At 37.3% G+C, this 20,611-nt stretch overlaps 1 protein-coding gene across 4 annotated transcripts in view; it reads right to left on the reverse strand.

Annotated features, from left to right (window-relative positions):
- Positions 1-2,170: 2,170 nt before the first annotated feature.
- The window catches only part of cadm2a (cell adhesion molecule 2a), a 435,685-nt gene continuing 417,244 nt past the window's right edge, over positions 2,171-20,611 (reverse strand). For all 4 annotated transcript variants that reach the window (XM_017489959.3, XM_017489960.3, XM_017489957.3 and 1 more), the window contains 2 exons: positions 10,303-10,425; positions 2,171-9,673 (listed from right to left, as the gene is read on the reverse strand). In XM_017489959.3, coding sequence (XP_017345448.2) covers positions 9,555-9,673; positions 10,303-10,425 — 242 coding nt within the window. In that variant the 3' untranslated portion in view covers positions 2,171-9,554. The remainder of the gene's footprint in view (positions 9,674-10,302; positions 10,426-20,611) is intronic.

Here is a 20,611-nt window from a genome sequence, read left to right on the forward strand (position 1 = left end):
TTGTGTTTCTGGGATGTGACTGCTGCCTCTAAAATTGCTGTAAAGAGCTTGTTTTGAGATATGTAGGCCATCTCTCATGTCCTCTTGTGAGTGTGTTGGCTCGGCTGGCAGGCGTGATGCCAGTGTTAGTGCACGTAGGAGTGTAGGTAGTGTCCCCTGTGGCAACGTCCCACTGATCACTGCTCTCTTCCCTTAGGGCAACTGTCTCGCCTCTCCACAGGGACAGACTACTTTATTTATCACCAAGGCTATGAATACGCCTGCTGTGTGATATTTGTAGTTCATTTCAGGACTACTTTTACTTCTAACACCAGCTGCAGAGTTTGAAGCAAGAAAGTGCTCCATTATGTTTTTGCAAGTGGATGAAAATCACACAGTGTATACGCCTACTCTTTTACGAGAAGTGTCCTGGGATTTTTAATGACCACAGAGAGTCAGGACCTCGGGCTCATCCGAAAGGTGGTCTCATCCGAAAGACAGATTGGACTGGAGTCCCATGTAGGGTTCTACCTCTCAGCCAGGACCCTGACCAGGATAAAATAATGAATGAATATATAATATTGTAATTGAGCCTCGGCTGAAGTATATAAATATAATACTTCACTCCTTATCTTGGATGATGTGAAAACACAAAACTAAAGTCCCCACTAAACCAACTCACGCACAGACATGGTGTATGATTGTAAAGCAGATATCTGTCAAGCCAAACCAAAAAGTGTCGATGCTAGTTAACTTTGATGTCATTAAAGTAATTTTTTTATGTATCACAGTGTCAACATTAGTATCTAACTAATTTAATTAATTTAGATACTTCATTACATGTTAATTATTTATTGCCATGCTTAACAGCATATAATGGTATGAAATGTAAAATTGTAACTAAATATAGATTAATTTGATGTTGCACATTGTGAATTGAAAAAATCAGGTAAAAAAACAAGGTTAAGCATGATCGTGAAACACCAGCAACAGATTTTTTTTTTTTTTACCGGTTTTTATTTTTTCTTTACCTGCATTTATGGATGCAGACAAGCTGTTTTAGACAGGTTTGGACAAGGGGCAATTTAAACATTTAACCTATCAATAAAGGGAAGCATTAATTTTGACACAGAATGGTCAGGAATGTGTGTGTGTGTGTGTGTGTGTGTGTGTGTGTGTGTGTATATATATATATATATATATATATATATATATATATATATATAGGGTATATGTGATCATATCATCAGTGACACCTGCCACCCTGCTAATGACCTATTCCAAAAACTACCAGCAGGAAAGAGATTCCACTCCCTGATAACAAAAACTGCATGCCATCAAAAAAGCCTCCTCCAACTGTCAATTTTTGTTATTAACCAGCCAGCATTCAAGAATTAAATGAGCTAAATGTTTTTACAAATAACGGCATTCTTCATCCCTGCACTAGATACGTTTATATTACTATTATTACTATTATTATTATTATTATTATTATTATTATTATTATTATTATTATTATCATTATTATTATTGCCCTGCGATTGTCGATAGGCTCCAGGCTCCCTGCGACCCTGTGTATGATATAAGCGGTACAGAAAATTTATGGATGGATTATTGTTGTTGTTGTTGTTCTTTTAATTCTTCTTATTATTAGTTAATTAATTAAAATGATTTTACAAATTAAATATTATTATTAAAACGTATTATTAATATAATACTATATTATATATACATAATGGTTATTATTATATATCACTATATATTGTTATATATCATTATATATTGTTACACTCTGTTTAATGCACCCTGAATTGCATCCAGCTATTAGTTCTACTTCAGCTGTAATGTAAATTACAACTAAGCCTACCATTTATGTGCAATTTTAGTATATTGGGCACAGTATTTGTATATTAGGATGGCAATTGTCTTGTGTTGTTTGTGATGTGTGTCGAATGTATTGTGACCAAACACCAAGAAAAATTCCTAATACATGGAAATATTTATGGCAAATAAAATGATTCTGAAGTTGGCCTGAATAAATCTGAAAACCTCGTGAATGTATTGTAGTTTGACACGGATTTGTTTTCAGGTGTCATTACAGAGCTGTGAGACAGTGTTAATTAGTGGGGATAGACGGATGGATATGGAATCATATCAGAAAGAGAGAACAATAAAACCAGCCACCTGCAAGTGATTTTGGCATTTATTTATTCAAGAGTTTCATTCCATACATATTAATTACACTTGAAACGGAATTGCAGAACAAATGAATACACAGAAGAGGCAGAAGACATAACTTAAAATGATGTGTTTTCATTTTCAAGAGGTACAGATCCCATCACTTGTCTGGTGCCTCTATCATCTGAAGGCCAACTCGCCTAAAGCGAGTTACTCTGAAGGTCCAAAAGCACTACCTACTCCTTCTTTCTGTATTCCTGATCCACTCAGCATGAAGGGAAGTGCTCACTGTTAACACTCTTAAAACAGTATGTCACACTCTTAACTCATACTCAATCTTCACAAGTCCCAGATTTAGCTTTTCTTTAACAGATGATTATAAGGCAGTAGGTGTTGGTTGGTGTATATGATAATTCTAGCTTGGTCTTGCCACAAAATATCCTTTACCCAGTTTGAGGAAATCTTACACACTTGCACACATTAAATATGTTATCATCCTGCTTATCTTTTACATGTGTCAAGTCTGACTGGTAACTGACTGTAGCTCGTCTGTATGCTTATTTATATAGACACTGTTTGTTAATGTCACTACAATGATAATGTGTATTCTTTTATTTATGGTCAGAGATGAATAAAAGGTTACGGTGTATGCCTTCATACAAACACTATGGTATGGATGACACCAGTGAAGTCTCTTCCTGTGACACCCACAGAAATCATGCAATAATAAAAAAAAGACAGCATCAGAAAACAAAACCTTAAATAAACACTGAGATTTTTATTAACATTATAATTGCCTATTTTGAAATGTAACAGATACAGATGGGAGGTGCTTTGCAAATCTGTCTGATCAAATTATAAAAATGACTCAAAGAATCATTCCTGAGACACTAAAAGAAGAAAAAAAAAATGCCAAAGAACACATGCTCTTTGTGTTATATTCGGCACCCAATTTCTGACTCAAACATTGACTATTCCATTTGTACAGAAATTGCATTGATACAGTGACATCAATGCAGGACATCACAAATTACTGTTTGTATTTATTTATATTAAACAGCAGTTTGCGAAGTTCTGCAATCTAAGCAACATAAACAGACATGTTTATTTCCTTAACAATAGTTACAGGTTGGACTGGGGCTTCTCCAGTCTATATATAAAGAACAATATTATAAAAACAAAAATCTTTGCTAGGAAAAATAAAATAAATATAAAGCACTGTATCCAAGCTATGTGGCAATTTTTTTTTAAACAGAACCCATTTACATATAATCATGATTTACACACTTGGCAGGCCTCAGCATGTGTTTCATTATTTTTATCTTTTAGAGCGTAACATAGAGCGTAACTAGCTGCATCTAGTAGGACAGAAATAAAATTTGAGAGTTAGAGAGTTTTCAGGTGTGTTAAAGATCATTTCACCCCTTATATTACAGGTTCCGCCTTAACTGAGGGAAATTTCACAGCTTTTCAAAAAGCTACACTCCACAGCACCTGCAAACATTTGTGCCGAGATGAACCTCCTAATGACGATACCCAAAATCATCAGCGGCACCTGTGCTGTCATTACAACAATCTGCACTCAGCTAAATAAAGATCTGCTAACACGGAAAAATAGGAATTGATAAAAGAAAAAGAAACTCTTGCAATTTTTGGTTTCCTTCAGTATCCAAATTCATGGGTCAAAGAAGTCCACTTACAGTTTAGGCCACATTATAAACCTCAACCTGCTTTACTCACAAATCTACAGCCTACAGCCTTACCATGCCTATAGAAATCAATACCATAGAATAAAATATCAACTATTGCAGGCAGAAAGAAATTATTATTAAAACAACTTAAAATGAAAATGATATAGCTTCAGGATATATACCAATTGCAGAAGACCCACGTATGCTGGCATGTCTAGTCTACAACAAAAATAAAAATTAAATTAAATCTTGAAAAGATACTCCATCAAAATAACCTGACATTAACCTCCCATATCAACGGCAAGGACAGCCAGGGTGGGTATGTGTAGCTATAAATGCAGATTTTGACAGAAAACATAATTGGTCAAAGACAGAAAACAGGCATTATTTACTGCACATCTTTCCTTATCACAACAACATCTTCTGTGATTGATTTCTAAATTAGTCTGTCTGGACTCTCTCAAACACTAACACAGAGTTGATATATACTGGCAAAATATTAAGCTTTTAATGGTTAAAAACAAATCATTGGTCATAAAATTAGCAAGAATGAAACAAATGTACTCCTGAGCCCTCCTGTGCCACCATTTGCTCGTTTACTTTTGTGGCAGTGAACTGTTTGGGAGAAAAGCTAGAAACAGGGAAATTCACCTATATAGTCTTCTTATATGCAAAGGTCAAATCATGATAACGATTAAAATGTTTGATGTAAAATTCAAACTAGCACATGTCTGGGTGTACAAAATTAAAATAAAGAAAGAAAGACCTGTTTACCTACAAGACTTAAACATTTAAAGAAATAAAAGAGAAAAGCTTTACCATACTAAGTTACTTTTTCTATTTGTTCTAATTCTTGCTAATTTCCGGACCAATTATTTGTTCTGTACCATTAAACGTTTAATATTTTGCCTTTTTTTTTTTGCCCAGGAGTGTGCAAAAAAGTTGCATATGTCATTTCTTTCCTAATACTTGTTTATGCCTACACTCACCTTAACAAAAGTACTAATCCAGTCAGGTGAGAAGGCCACCATTGTCTTTTTTTTTTTTTAGACCACTTTTCTCCTAACTAGGTGTGCACTTCAGCTACAATTTTTGACTGGTGTCTTTTAGCCACATCAAATGTTTTTGCCACTCCCTCACTGTGACTTTTTCTGACCCATTTTACACAACACTATCACGGAGTCTGACCAACAACTGATGGTCTGGTTTTATGCTAAGTTTGCAACCTATTGACACAATAAGGTCATGCTGTTGCTGGATGTGACTCAATTATGTTTATTTGGGGAACATACAGTATATGGATGAGGCATGAAGCTGGAAATACAAGATCTGAGCTTGTCTGTATATTGTATGCTAGGAATTCAGTAAAAGCCATTAAAAAAATTCTACTGCTTTATCTTCTATCCTTTGCCCAGCATTAATAATTCTCTTTCTACACAAGAAACTGACAGTGAGCTATGAATTCTTCGAGTCCATTAACTACAGTATGCACTCTGACCAATAATACATTAAGGGTTTGAATTAAGTGCTAAATTTCCACTTTCCAACACTACCTTAATTTGCAGCATCTATTATCAGTTCTCATAGGCATATTTAACTGCTATTTCATCTTTTCATACCCAAGTTGTTTTTTCAGTTTTTACTATAAGATTTTAAATAAAATCATCACATCAAAATGTTATTTATTTTTATACCAAATGTAATACTTGTACAGTATATACACCTTACGCTGAAATTAAACTCTGTAAAAAACAGAGTGCTTGTTAAGAATCCCCATGGACCAAAAACAAACAAAAATAAACAAACAAAGAAACCATAATTTTAATTAATGTTGGGGAAGAGTATAATAATTAATTTAAATAATAGGCTAATATACAGTACAAACTTCTTGATATGTGGGGTCCCAATGTCTGACGACAATTTTCACTACTTACTACATTAAGCAGATGTAATATACAGCCTTATTAACAAGGGCACCTATTTATTACAGAAATCCATAAGAAGGAATAAGTAAAGAAAGAGACTGTTTCAAAAAACACTGCAATCATTCATCAATGTCAGATGAGATGTAATGACAATATTATATCTTTTACATCATGTTTACTGATTTACAAAAGTTCAGATTAGTTTCAGAAATGTTTCCTAATTATCACGTACTGCCATAACCAGTGTGTGTTATCTAACAGGCACTCTTTAACTCTGCGAGTCCAAACTCTCTTGTGCTTCTACATGTAATCTAATCATCAGAGGAAGATGTGGACAGGAGAACAAGCTGACACTAAATGCCATGAAACACCATCATGACTTTCTGGAATTGATTATTATTATTATCATGTTTAATGTCACGAAGGTTTAGATAAAGAGCCTGTTACACTTAGTTTGTGTTCCTGTAAATTGAATGTGACTGATAATTTAGAATTTAAAATATTCATGTTTGATGTTCATGACATAAACTGCAGAAGTGGGTACATTTATAAACACATGTCCATGGCAATGCAGTGACTGATTATGTTCACATTACAGGATAGGGAAAACCCCCCAAACATTTCTGCCTACATCCAATCTGCCTACTCAGGTCTAATTTTTATATGCTGCATGAATGTAAAAATCAACAACACTATTCAGATCTATTTTTCAACTAACTATGTACTAACTATCATTCCAACATCAGTGAAGTGTAACAGCTGATAGTCTGTTGAGAGTCTAGTGATAGTTGGATGACACCATAAAATGATAGTATTCACACAAATATTATTCAGCAAAGCAGCTGCTGACAGACTAAAGTTTATACAGACTTCGTTGAAGGTGTACTTATTGATAGGAAATGTGTATTCTGTTGCTAAAATTGCTGACATGTTTAGAAATCTGACTGATGTTTAAAGTTCTGAATCCTGACATTTCACAGATTGTTGGTTGTTTGTTCATTCTCTGAAAGGACTGTTAAGATGTCAAGATAAAATATTACTCAAAAGTCTGATCTTTTTAATGTTGTTATATATTTGGGCCACTTTCATATGTGGCTCCAGATACAAATGGATACAAATCTCTGTAGGGTTTCCCCCCCAAAATTTGGAATATCTGACATACAGATGTTACGATATAGATGATAAAGTATTAGAATGAGTACGTTAATATACTGTATATATACAGGGTGTCCCAAATGTCTCCATACATATCCTTTAAGAATACCTTTGATAAAAGAAGAAAATATTGGTCCTGTAGTTTCATTCTGTACAACATCAAGAAAATCAGACCCTATCTCACTGAACAGGCTACACAACTATTATCCAGGCTCTTGTCATATCAAAACTGGACTACTGAAACTCACTACTCTCGGGCCTCCCAGCCAGCTCCATCAAACTGCTTCAGATGATTCAGAATGCAGCAGCACGTCTCGTCTTCAACCAGACCAAAAGGACCCATGTCACACCCCTCTTCATCTCCCTCCACTGGCTTCCTGTAGCCACCCGTATCAAATTCAAGGCCTTGATGCTCATGTACAAGAACTTGTCTGGAACAGCACCCCCTACCTGAAGACTCTCCTGATGGCTTGCGCTCCCTCATGCAATCTGCGTCGATTAATGACCAATGCTTAGTAAAACCTACTCAGCATGGCTCAAAGTCGCTTTCCAGAACCTCCAAACCAACTGTCCTTCAGTGGTGGAATGAACTTCTAACCTCAATCTGGACCACAGAATCTGTCACTATCTTCAAAAAACAGCTAAAGACACACCTCTTCCGTGAACACCTAACTAACTCCTAAAATGCCAACCCCACATTATCCTTAAAAAAAAAATACACTGGCACTTACACCCCTACTCTGTGCACTTTGCTTTCTGGAACTCAATTAAAAAATCTTGTATAGTAGCACTACTTGTATTGTTCTCCGCTTGCTATATCGCTCTGCTTGTATTTCCTCATTTGTAAGTTGCATTGGATAAAAGCGTCTGCTAAATGAATAAATGCAAATGCAAATGTAATGTATTGAAATCATTATCATGGCTGGATTGGGAATCTGTGACACAAAAGCTTCTGATGGACTTAACCATGGCAAGCACATATCACACAACACTGTTACAAATTTATTAACAAATTCAAAAAGACTGGAAGTGGACGTCCATGAACATCCACTGAAGAAGGCACAACCGACGTGGCGCTGACAAACATAGTCCTGTATGTATGGAGATTTTTGGGACATGCTGTACTGTGATTTGTATTACAGCCAGAACTATTGTTAGATATGCTCTTATAGAAACTTAATCAACACCTTCTGTCTAATCAGATTTGAGGATTCAACAGCACTGTGGTATAAGATGATTTTAATTGATTCTTTTGGGAAACCAGAGAAAAAGTGTCAGATATTATGGACCAGAATTGATATATCATCTACAGTTATTATTATTATTATTATTATTATTATTATTATTATTATTATTATTATTATTATTATTATTATTTTGCCTTTTCACCTATACAGTCTCATAAAAATGTTTTTTTTTGTGTTGCTGAATCATGCATATGTGATATATATATATATATATATATATATATATATATATATATATATATATATATATATATATATATATATATATATCGAGTACCTGCTAGGCTTTTACATGCCAGAAATCTGTTCATTTAAATGACAGACAGATGTGAACAGATGAGGGATTGAGCATAAAAGTCTGTAATGTGAATATAGCCACTGTTTCCTGTAATTTGAGTGAGACAGTGCAGGAATATACAGATGAGCCTGAGACACAGTATTTCACATAAACACAGTAACTTGTTGAGTATAGACATAAAGGAAACTTCATTAAAGTCACCGGTGTGTCCTCAGCCTACAACCCCTGGCCTTCTATCAAGCTACTTTTTTGATGATGTAAAACATGGGAGTATCCAGTTGATGCTTCATGACTCTTGAACTATCATATAGACTTTTCGCCAATATCTACATTTCAGGTACAAATACTGGTTAATACAAGTGTGAGCTATCAGTCTGATTGTGAAAATCTTCACTCACACTATGGAACACACTAATTACTGATCAGCATTTTTCTGTAAGTTAAAACGGGTATCAGCTACTTTTCTTAAGAAAATTATTTCCTGTATATTTTTTTTAATTGAAGAAAAATTACAACAGTGTTGCAATGGATTGTAAAGAGTAAAAAGAAACAAAAATACATATATACATTAGAGATGATACTGCGTTTGTAATAGTGCTGAAGATTAAAAAAGCGAGCAGCCAATCCTAAAACACTCGACCCAACAGAAGGCATTGACTAAAACCTCGGATGGATGTCTGTATATTATATTGAGGCACTGTGAGAAAGTGATGGTGGAGGACTTCAGAAAGAAATTAAAGTGAAATCTTGAACTGGATTCAGGAGGTTTGGCCAACGATTCACTTTTTTACAGACACAATGTGAACAATGTAAATAATAAAAAAAAAGCAAAGATCATCAGCAGCTATGTTTGGAAAAAGTAGCAGGTAAAATTCAGGACAAGCTGATAAAAGAACAAAAAAACACGGATGCAAATAAAAAGCGCAAAGAACATAGGACATGAGTAAAGAAGAAGTTTCCTCTGCTGCCAGGCAAGGTTCCTACATGGAGCAGGGAATGAGAGAGAGAGAGAGAGAGAGAGAGAGAGAGAGAGAGAGAGAGAGAGAGAGAGAGAGAGAGAGGGAGGCGAGTGGAGCACAGTCTAAATGAAGTACTCCTTCTTTTCCTCTGTGTGTGCGTGGTTACCATCTGCATTGATAATGGCTGTGTCTGCATCAGGGGCATCGTCTGCTCCTTTGGCCTCGTTTGTCAAATATGTGCCTGTCCCAGTAAAAATTCCATTGTTTAAATTAAACAAATTTATTATCACTAATGCATCATGCATACACTATATGGCCAAAAGTTTGTGAACACCTGACCATCACACTCTTATGTGCTTGTTAGACATCCCATTCCAGATTATTCCCCGTTTACTGTCATAATAAGCTCCACTCTACCGGGAAGGCTTTCCACTAAATTTTGGAGTGTGGTTGTGGGGATTTGTGCTCATTCAGCCTCAAGTGCATTAGTGAGATTGCGCAGTGATGTCTGGTGAGGAGGTCTGGAGTGCAGTCAGCACCTAATTCATCCCAAAGGTGTTCAGTGGGTTTGAAGTCAGGGCTCTGTGCAGCCCACTCAAGTTCTTCCACTACAACCTCTGCAGGACATCTTCATGGATCTTGTTTTGTGCACAGGGACACTGTCATGCTGGAACAGGTTTGCATACAAAGACATTCAATACAAATTGTGTGCTTCCAGCTTTGTGGCAACAATGTCAGGTTAAAGTCAGGTGTCTGCAAACTTTTGGCCATATAGTGAATTATTTTTATATTTTCAAATTTTTCAATTCGAATTGTATTGTAAATCTTTAATTATTTGTGGAACGTAAAAACATATTTTGGGAAATTTACCTTTATGCCGTGCCAGATATCGGCCAAGTACGATGATTAAGCACAAGGTGACAAAGACAACAACGGCCACTACTCCACCAATCAGAGCATGATCTGGACCATGCTGTCCCAAAGCATTAGGATCTGGAGAGTGAAAGACAGACAGAGAGAGAGAGAGAGAGAGAGAGAGAGAGAGAGAGAGAGAGAGAGAGAGAGAGAGAGAGAGAGATTTTTAGAGTGAAGAAATGGAAACACAACTAGCTGGAAAAAAAGGAATTATTTAAAATCCCATAGGAGCAAAGATCTAAGCTTATAAACGAGAGTACTGAAATAAATGCATGAATATTTCAGTGGGTGAATAAAAAGAGATACTCTTATCCCTACACTGAAGACACAGGATAAACTAAATACTATTTACTCCTCTGACAGTCACTGCACTATGTCTCCTCGGTCTCACTTTACACTGGCCAAGTCTGTGTTAAGATTTGAAAGTAGGATTTGGTTTTGAAATGATGATGAATGAAAAGAATACACTCTAACACTCATCTGTGTGTTATGGGGCTTTAGAGAATGAGGGAACACAGAGAAAACACAAGAATAATAACATCTTTAACAAGTTCAAGGTCAACTGATTGTGATAGGGCTGGTACATACACAGATAAAGAAGGATCTAACCATGTAACATGGATAATTATGAAGCAGAGCAAAACCTGCTGCGCATAAGTGACAGACTGAACACACTGCATGTCTAAGCGGAATCTTCTATATAGAACAAAAAAACTAATGGAATGGTCTAGGTGGGATACAGACCAATTTTTAAAAGGTTCATCAAAGTATACAGGAGAACAGATTGCTTGTTTTAATTATTTTCATGTCCTATTTATTATAATATCATTTTATTTCACATAGGTTATGTCTTGAAGTAACCGTTTACATCTATACACATTTACACATTTGCAGGAAAAAAGAGAGAAGGAAAGACTTTCAAACCTCCAACACCTCTATCACATGTATTTATCATTACTAGATGGACATGTTGCCTGCTACAATTATTTGATCCCTCAAAGTATTATTTCTGAAATTGAAAAGGACATGAATGGAAAAAACAACCACGCTGATGATATTATTAACAACAACAACAACAATACATCCATGCATTTTCTATACAACTTATCCTATACAGGGTCGCGGGGAGCCTGGAGCTTATTCCAGGGGACTCCGGGCACAAGGAGAGTGTAGAGTAATTAGTAATATTCTCAGTCAGCATAAAAAGCATCCGCTAATGTGAGTCTTTATCAGCGCACATAATAAAACAGGTGTAAAATATCAGCTCAACAGCCCATGAACAATAGTGTGGCTGAGGAATGAAGGCTGGTTATAAATGGGAGTTATCATCACAGTAGGGAGTTATTAAGAATAAAATTCAAAGGTGTAGCTGCATTACATTGCATTACTCTTTCTCTCTGTCTGCATCTCTCATTTTTTAAAACCCCATTTTCCTACCAAATAGGTCATTGGCCAATTCACACACACATCCCAACCATGAGTGAAGGCTAACACGTGCTTCCGCTGAGATATGTGAAGCAAGCCATTGCATCTTTTCGAGCCTTTGCGCAAGCTAAATCACAGAGCAACATAACATAGTCAGAGTAAACTGCTGACAGGCCTCTTCAGCATTCTCATAGACGTTCACGTATAACACGTAGAAACTAACATCCTCCCTTCCACACAGAGAGCACAAATAAATTCTCTTGAACTCCCAGCTATGGATGGCTGTGGCATTATTGACTCCCTCCTCAATATCTGTTGAGTGATGTAAAATAGTGTCTGTAGTGCGTACATCCTACAGAAAAAAATGTCCTGATTTAGCATACACTTTGTCATATCATATAACATCCATCTCAAGGGCACTTACGCCTGCATAAAAGTCATTCGCACATCCCCATGTTTGAGAGTGATATCTCAATAGTGACGAGGATAGGGACAGGCACCTCATGCATGTGCTCTGGGGTTGTCATAATTGGATATCTTCAGTGCTTGCTCTATTTATATCAGCAGCCAATGAGGCCAGCGTGATGAGAGCCTTCCTGGGGCAAGTCTATTGACATGGCAAACTCTTTGTGGAGCCCAGCAGATGATAACAATATGAAAAGTAATTTCTACAGCCAGGCAGATTGATATGGGTAACACAGGGCATTTCATTATGTCCTGCTCTGTTTAGGGGAATTGGCTGTTAAAGCAGGAAATGTGCTAGTTTAATATATGAATCTCCACCTCTACGTCTGTCCATCTGTGTCTGGCTGGTTAAATCAATCAGTGATCTCTTGAATAGCTGCGGTGAGCTTGTTGGAGGCAGCAATGCATTCTTCTTTCTCTTGAGCATATTATTGTGAAATAATGTGTGTTAATAATGATTTGTCAATGATGTACCATATGCAAATTTCCCCTTCATATGCATTTAACAGTCTGCGCTAGTTTTACATACATGAGGAGACACAGCAAATGGGTAATGTTCTGGCCACAAAATGAACTCCCAGTCATCATCATCAGTCCCATGATCTGGTGTGTTCGTCAGATTGCTGTGCTGTTGAACTTCTGGCCAGGTGCCTCCACTTATCTCGATCATGTGTCAGTTCCTGTGTTTCTGCAAAGCTTTTCATGGTCCATTATGTGATGTTGTAAGCTCACTTCTTTCTCTGTCCGCCTCATCTTCTGCCACCTGGGACTCTACCTTGAAGGACTGTTGTGGATAGATTGTTGGCTCTAATGACATGTCCATACCATTTCAGATTTTTCATTCTGACTGTGGTGAGAAGGTCTTCATACTGGCCTGCTTTGCACCTGATAACATTGTGCACTACTTGATTTCTTATGTGGTCCTTGTAAGAGAATCTAATTCTATAGCATCTCTACAAGTGCCTGGATTCTTCATCGTAATTCTGCTGTCAGGGTCCAGGACTCATAGGAATATAAGAAGATTGAGAGGACAAGTGCACTCTAAAGTGTAATTTTTGTTTTTAGAGAAACATTCTTGTCTCTCTATATAGGTTTTAACTTTGACATAGCTGCTGTTGTTTGTGCTGCTCTTGATAGGACTTCTGTTTTTGACACCTCTTCATTGATGATAGAGCCCAAATACTTGAACTGACACACAGTTTCCGGTTCCTGTCTTCTGACTTCAATCTTGGTAGAGATCTGTTTGTCACTATTTGTCATCAAAATTGTCTTCTCAGCTCTTATCTCCATGCCAAACCTAGATGATGTTTCATCCAGGTTCTTCACTAAGGTGGCAAGCTCAACTTCACTGTCAATGTCAGCTGCATAGCGGAGGTTGGTGATGTTTCGCCCCGCAATACTGACTGTGCCACAGTAGTTCTCCAGGACCTCGCTCATGATGCTCTCTAAATAGATGTTGAAGAGCATGGGCGGTAGAAGGCACCTTTGCCGTACACCCACTATTGTGTGGAACCAATCTCCCACAGAGCCCTGGGCAATTACTGCACTGCTGGCCTTGGCATACAGCTGTTTGATGATGTTGGTCAGCTTCTGGCCCATGTTGCCCACAAAGCATCATGCCACTATCTGTCAAAAGCCTTTTTGAAATATATGAAAACATGATAGTGGTCATGTTGGTGTTATGAGTACTTTTCACACAGAATGCTTGAGGTTGAATATTTGTTCTGTGGTACTTCTTCCACTACAGAAACCAGCCTGTGCTTCTGCAATAATTCCTTCTGCTTGAGGTTTCAATCTATTCAGGATGATCTTGAGCATCACTTTACTAGTGTGGTTGATCAGACTGATAGTTCTGTAATTTTGGCACAGTTGAAGATTTCCTTTCTTGGGAAAGGTTATAATTAGTTATTGGTTCCATGTTTTTGGCCATTCACCTGTCTGCCAGATCGTATTGCAAATTTTTGTTATATTTCTATTATATTTATCACTGGTTCCCCTCCAATCTTGATGAGTTCAGCTGTTGTCTACTTCAGCTGCCTTCCCATGCTTCAGCAATCTTACTGCTGCCTCAACCTCTTCTTTGAGAATGGGGAAGTCGTCATCATTTGAGGACTCTGATACCTCAAGTATCTCAAGGTCTCCTTTTGGTCGGATGGTTGTAGCTTGGCAGTAGTCAGTCCATCTGCCTATAAAGTCACTAACTTCTCTGAGGCATTTCCCGTCTTTGTCTAGTATGGTATTGACTATTGACTTCTTTTGTTTAGTTAGGTCTTTGGAATTTGGAATGCTTTTCTGCTGTTGTTTTTCTTCAAACTATTCTCTATTTCTGTGCATTATTGTCTTATTCATTTTTTTTTTAAGCATTCTTCATGCTTATTCTGACCTTTTTGTTGATTTCACAGTACTCTGTTGCCCCAGTTGTATGCCTGCAGTTTTTGAGGTCTCTCCGGGTGTCACACATTTCAAGAATCTCAAGAAGGTTTGTTCTTTGGGTGATGGAGGCCAATGATGTGTTTGGCAGCATCTGTCATGAAGAGTGTTAAAGGTGGTTGTCATCCCTTCAGTGTCTTCATCCATCATTAGGTGTGGTGCAAATTTTCCTCCAATTGTGGCCCAGAAGGACTTGCAGATGCTGGTGTCAATCAATTACTCAAAGTTGAACTTGAATATGATGTTCTTTGGCTTAATAATTTTCTTCAGCCTCACTTGGAAGTTCATTATCATGAGCTCGTGGTCACTTCCAACATCAGCACCTGAAAACGTCATTGTTTTTGCTCTGTTGATGCCAGATTGGAAATGGTTCTGAACCAATATGTAGTCAATCTGATTGTGATGACTGATTGTGATGACATGCTCCGTCGGGTGCATGCCATGTCCACCATCGAGACGCTCTATGTTCTCCTAAGATGTTGGCTAGAACCAGGTTGTTGTAACTGGCAAACTAGAGCCCTCGTCTCCCCTTTTAATTGGTAACTTCATTGCATGAGGGTCTACAATGATCTTTCCAGTTTTTCACTGCTTCCTTGCTGACCATGTTTATGATATTTTGAAGCTGGGTGTAGAATTCCTCTACTTCTTCATCATCATGATCATGTATTGAGGCATAGACTTCGATAATTGTAATGTTGAAGGGGCATGCTTTCAGCCTGATGGAAATGAGTCTGCTAGAAATGGGGCGGTATTCAAACACAGATCCCTTAACGGTTTTGTTGATAAGGAAGCCTACTCCATGTATGAATTTCTCCAATTATCCACTATAATAGAGTATGTGTTCATCAACGGTTTGATGTTCTCCTATGCCTTTCCATCTGACTTTACAGAGTCATACAATGTTCCACATGTAATTACCAAGCTCATGTGTCAACTCATGTGTCAAGTCTTCCTAGCTGTAAAAAGTCACGTGTTGGAGCCCATCCCTCTCCGGGCCAGAACTCCCAGTGCATCTAACATTAACATTAAATTTCCTAAAGATGCAGTTCGTGACACACACTGCACCTATTCCCACCTATTAAAGTACATGTACTCCATGTCAACTGCTGTGAAATGGTGGAAATGGTCAAACATAAAAAAGCTTGGGAGTAAACTGAAAATGGACGTTCAATCACAAAAGCTGAAGCTCTAAAGCTCTTTTTCAATGAAGAACAAGTAAGTGTTTGTGATTTTTGTGCTGCAACCCAAGTTGCCAGATCTGTGACAATTTCAGCCCAAAAGATAAGTAAAACAGCAAAATCTTAACCCCTTGACAAAAAAAAGTCAACCTGTCCCAGGATCCTAATGGTCTGTGGGAGAACCACAGACCTAGCATCTCTAGCAATTCTGGTCTGAGTTATATGCATACCACAAAATTACATGTGGTTTTGGAAGGCAGATGAAATTTTACACAAAACTAACCTTTGCTAAATTACATTTTATTAAATTGAAAGGACTGTGTAATGAGAAGAGAGAGAAGAGTACTTTAAGAGACACTACATTAAGAGCCAAGGGGATGTAAACTTTTTAACAGGATGATCGGTACAAATTGTTATTATTTTGTTTAAAGACATTTTTAAAAAATGTAGTACTGCCCTTCAGAAGCTATATAAGATATTTACATGTTTCCCAGAAGACAAAATACTAACAAATTACACTGATCATGCTGTTAAAAAGTTTACACCCCTCTGGCTTTTAATGTATCGTGTTGCCTTCTTGAGAATGAGTGAATGTTTGCACATTTTTAAATAGCTTTGTATGAGGCTCTCAGGTGTGCAAAGTGTGAAAAGATGGATCTCAAAATCTTATAGCCACTTTTGGAAAGGGGACAAATAAGATGCTGGAAAGCGAAAGAATGCACAATACCTGGAGGAATTTTATGAAGAACATTGGGCAGTGTAACTGCTCAGGACAAACAAGGGACTCACAAACACCTATCACAAAACATAAACACAGTCATGGAGGTAACAACACACAGTATTAAGACTCAAGTGTATGTAAACTTTTGAACTGATTCTTTTGTGTAAATTCAGTTATTATGGTGTCTGGTGGACCATATGTAAACATCTGTTCCGTAAAATAGCTTATTCAGGGCAGTACTAAATAAAAAACAAGACATTATTATAATAATTTTTTTACTTTACATTTTGCAGATTCTTTAAGGTGTATGTATACTCATGATCTCAACTGTAAACTGTGCACTTAGGCTTCAGTTTTGTACATATCATGCAAAGTTTTTCAGGCACAATAATTCATAACTGTGTCTAAAACCGGTACCTTAGTCCATCTGGGCCTCTCTGTCTCCATGACTGTGTGACTATATATTCTATAAGTTGAATGAATTTAAAGTAAACTGTGATGGTCTGACAGTGACTCCTGGTCAGTGAAAGGACTTGGAAGTTTCCTTTCCAGATGGAAGATACAAGCAGCGAACTAAAACATGCTGATGTGAACCAAAACATCATAGTGCCTAGAACCTGAGCCACCATTTTTAATCTCTGCCTAGTGGGAGAGTTCAAGGTTAAGATGAATATTTATGAAATACTGTAATTCAGCACCTGAAGAGCAAGGATTATGCTATCTAGGATTACCCTGCAGTCATCCAAGATTAACATTGCATCTGCGATGTATTCGAATGAATACTGCAGTTAGAAACGTATGCACACGAATAAGCAATGTGTTTGTGTGTGTGACCCTGTGCTGATCTTCTTTCCATAGGTGAGCAATCGAGTGTTTCTGATGAGAAAGTGCTGAGCCGCAGAGCTTCACCTACTTAGCACAATAAAACTCTTATTAGCATGCAGAAAGGGACACCGCAATTCTCCCTCTGATGAACACATGCACGTCTATAAACTCTCAGGTGACCAGTGATGTGTTGCATGATATAAGGGTATAGAGGAACACGGTTGGCTGCATGTAGTCAAAACATCACCTTATCTCTGTTTAAAAGTCAATGCAAAAGTCAAAGTGAAATATCTGCTGTTGCCTATATGAAATATGTGCACACAATCTAATAAATAGGTAAGCAGGATTGTTTTGGTTTGGTTCTTCCATCTGAATGCTATACAATGGCAACATAGACTAAACAAATTAACTAACTGACAAAAGCACTGGAATGGAAAGACCAACTTATTAGTTCATGAGCTCATCTGGATTGAATTATTATTTGATTTAACACTGAACTTTAAGCTTTTCTCTGTGAGGCCATAAATCCAACAGTATGAGTCAAAGTCCTCTGACTACAGTCAAACCCGCTGTATCTAATGCTGTACTCTTATAATTTGTTTTAGAGTTGTTAATGCAGTATTTTGCGAAGTAATGCCTTACGTTGGCAATTTAAGTTTAAAAGTTATGTCAATATTTAATGCAAGGAATTTTGCATGTGTTCAGATATTAAGCATGCTACCATGTGCTTCATTTTTTGGGTTCTCCATTCAGATTATGCAGATCACCTGTGTGAGTTCATGCCTCTGAAGTTGCCAGATTCTTCTTGAGTAGAAGTGTACGTGATAGGGTTTTTCCAAATAGTATCTAGACCACTGCTTTAAACACAAAGCACTTGCCTTTAACCCCCTCCCCCTTCCCAACCCCCCCATAAACATTCGGGATAGAAAATGCAAACTGAAAAAGCAAACAGTGTTTGATGTAACATAAAAGCAAGAGACAATTTTAAAGTGAAAAATAAAAAAGACAAATGTAATGATACTGTATATGAATTGACAACTAATAGGATACTTAATAGTTATATATTGCTGCATGAATAGTCCCATTTGTAATGATCACAAATTTGGTTTCATTTAATTATATGGTTTCCACCCTCATTATTTGGCAGCTTGTAAAATAGCACTTGAGCCAACACATCCTAAACAAACAAACAATCAAACAAACAAATAAATAAATAAACAAAAGTAGATTATGACATTTCAGAAGAAGCGAGAGCAGACTGAAGAAATTAATAGACGTGCCCACTTAATAAATTCATTATAGGCCATTTTTTGCAGGACGTTTGGCAGTGTGTTTTTATGTGAAGAGGTAAGCCTGGGATAGCAGGAGGCCTAGGGGATGTTATTTGTATTCCAGCACACTCACACATGAGTCATCAGAGGGATTTAACATCTGAAGAATCTGAGATCATACACTCTTCATCCATTCCCCACAAATAAAAAGAAAGACAGACATGCAAGAACATAGAGAAAAATAAACTAGTGCTAGTCATCAGAGTGATTTACATGTCAGAAAATATCAAATATTGATATTGAATAAATGAATGCATACACCAGGGACCATGCTGGCCCCCTGGGTGGTTTAATTATGTTTTCATAATGAATTACAGGTTAATTTGGGTTAAACATGGTCTTAGTGATAGGCTGAGTGAATCTACTGTCTGAAAAAAAAGCCTCAGACTCTATATCACCTATCTCTATTTGTTAAAGCTGTTTAAAATCTTTAAGATGCTGTTATTAGAATGATAAGAAAGTAAGGGTCCAAAGAAAGATAATATCATCACTTTTAAATAAAATTACATTGTCAAATTCCAATCAAGGCATTGACAAAATGAAGGTTGAAAATGTAGGGTTAATTCCAGAGAATTACTTAAAGGACTCTTGCTATAAAAACATAATGGATGGAAGGACTATTAGTCCTAATTTCTATTCAGTTTGAATGATTTCTCTTTTTCATCCCTTGCCTATTTTAAATTGTGGCTATAATTCTTAGAACTACTGTATGTGACTTAATATGGTAGGTCAATCATTAACTATATGGCAGGATTTAGCAAGACCTTTGCATTACATTTTAATTCCCCTTGTGCTTCACTGCATTTGGAACAGTGGGCAGGGAGAGCATTCAGTATAGCTGTCTCCATAATAATCTTCCCTGGAGAGACTTGGCAGACTTTGCCATACCTCTTTTAAACAAAGCTGGTTTTTTAGCATTGGCCTCTTGTGGAAACTCAGAGAAGCCATTTCCCCCACTGTGCCACTTTATTCTACCCTTCTGTCAGGAACAGCGGAAAACTGATCTTAATCAATACGCAGCTAAAAATCCCTAATTCCTCTCTAAGGATAAAAGCATTAAATTTTCAAAGGTGTACTCTCAGTTGCTTGACCTCTCTTATTTTCTTTAGGAAGTCTGTTCTCTCTGAAAACTCAGCCAAATCCAGTGAAGTCAAAGCTGCTTGAGTTAAAGCTACAGACAGCATGCAAAGAGCTGGTCTTCCCACTGACCAGTCAGCACAGGACCGCTGTAAAGGACCCCTGTGTACTCGCATGCATATGTATAGTACTCAGCTCTAGAGATAGTAGAGAAAAGGAGGACAAGGCATCATGTAGAGTCCTAATTGGATGAGCAAAGCTCTCCAAGGTGAGCCATTCTGCCAGCCACTGAGGAACAAAATGCTTGAACTTGCAAATGGTGCTCAGTGGATTCCTCATTTGTTTGCGTCTCACTGGGAGCAGAACCCATGAACAAGGGCGCGTCCAACCTGCTGCTGTCAGCCCATTACACTCCTGTTGAGCATGCATGCTGTGTGCTCATTGAATATCTTCTCTGTGTATGAAGATACATATGTTTCAGATTGTAGATGGAACACTGACCATGTGGAAACTGTTTGATTTAATCACTCGAGTCCAATGTTAACGCCTCAAAACTGCATCAGCACAAAACCAACAAAATTCCTCTTGTCACTCTCAGGTCACTTTGATTGATGGGGCTGTAATTTTTTCATTTCTTAGTAAGACACAGACAGCATGGTGGCACAGCAGTTTTGTCCACAGGTCTCCTTGATCCAAAGCTCGGGTTATTGTCTGTGCAGAGTTTCTGTGTATATGATCTCCTTTTGTCTGTGTGGGTTTCTTCTGGTTTCCTCCCATCTCCCAAAGCACGCTAGTAGTTGGACTGACTATGA

The sequence above is a fragment of the Ictalurus punctatus genome, chromosome 16 (genome assembly GCF_001660625.3).
Source record: "Ictalurus punctatus breed USDA103 chromosome 16, Coco_2.0, whole genome shotgun sequence".
NCBI classification, from domain to species: Eukaryota; Metazoa; Chordata; class Actinopteri; order Siluriformes; family Ictaluridae; genus Ictalurus; species Ictalurus punctatus.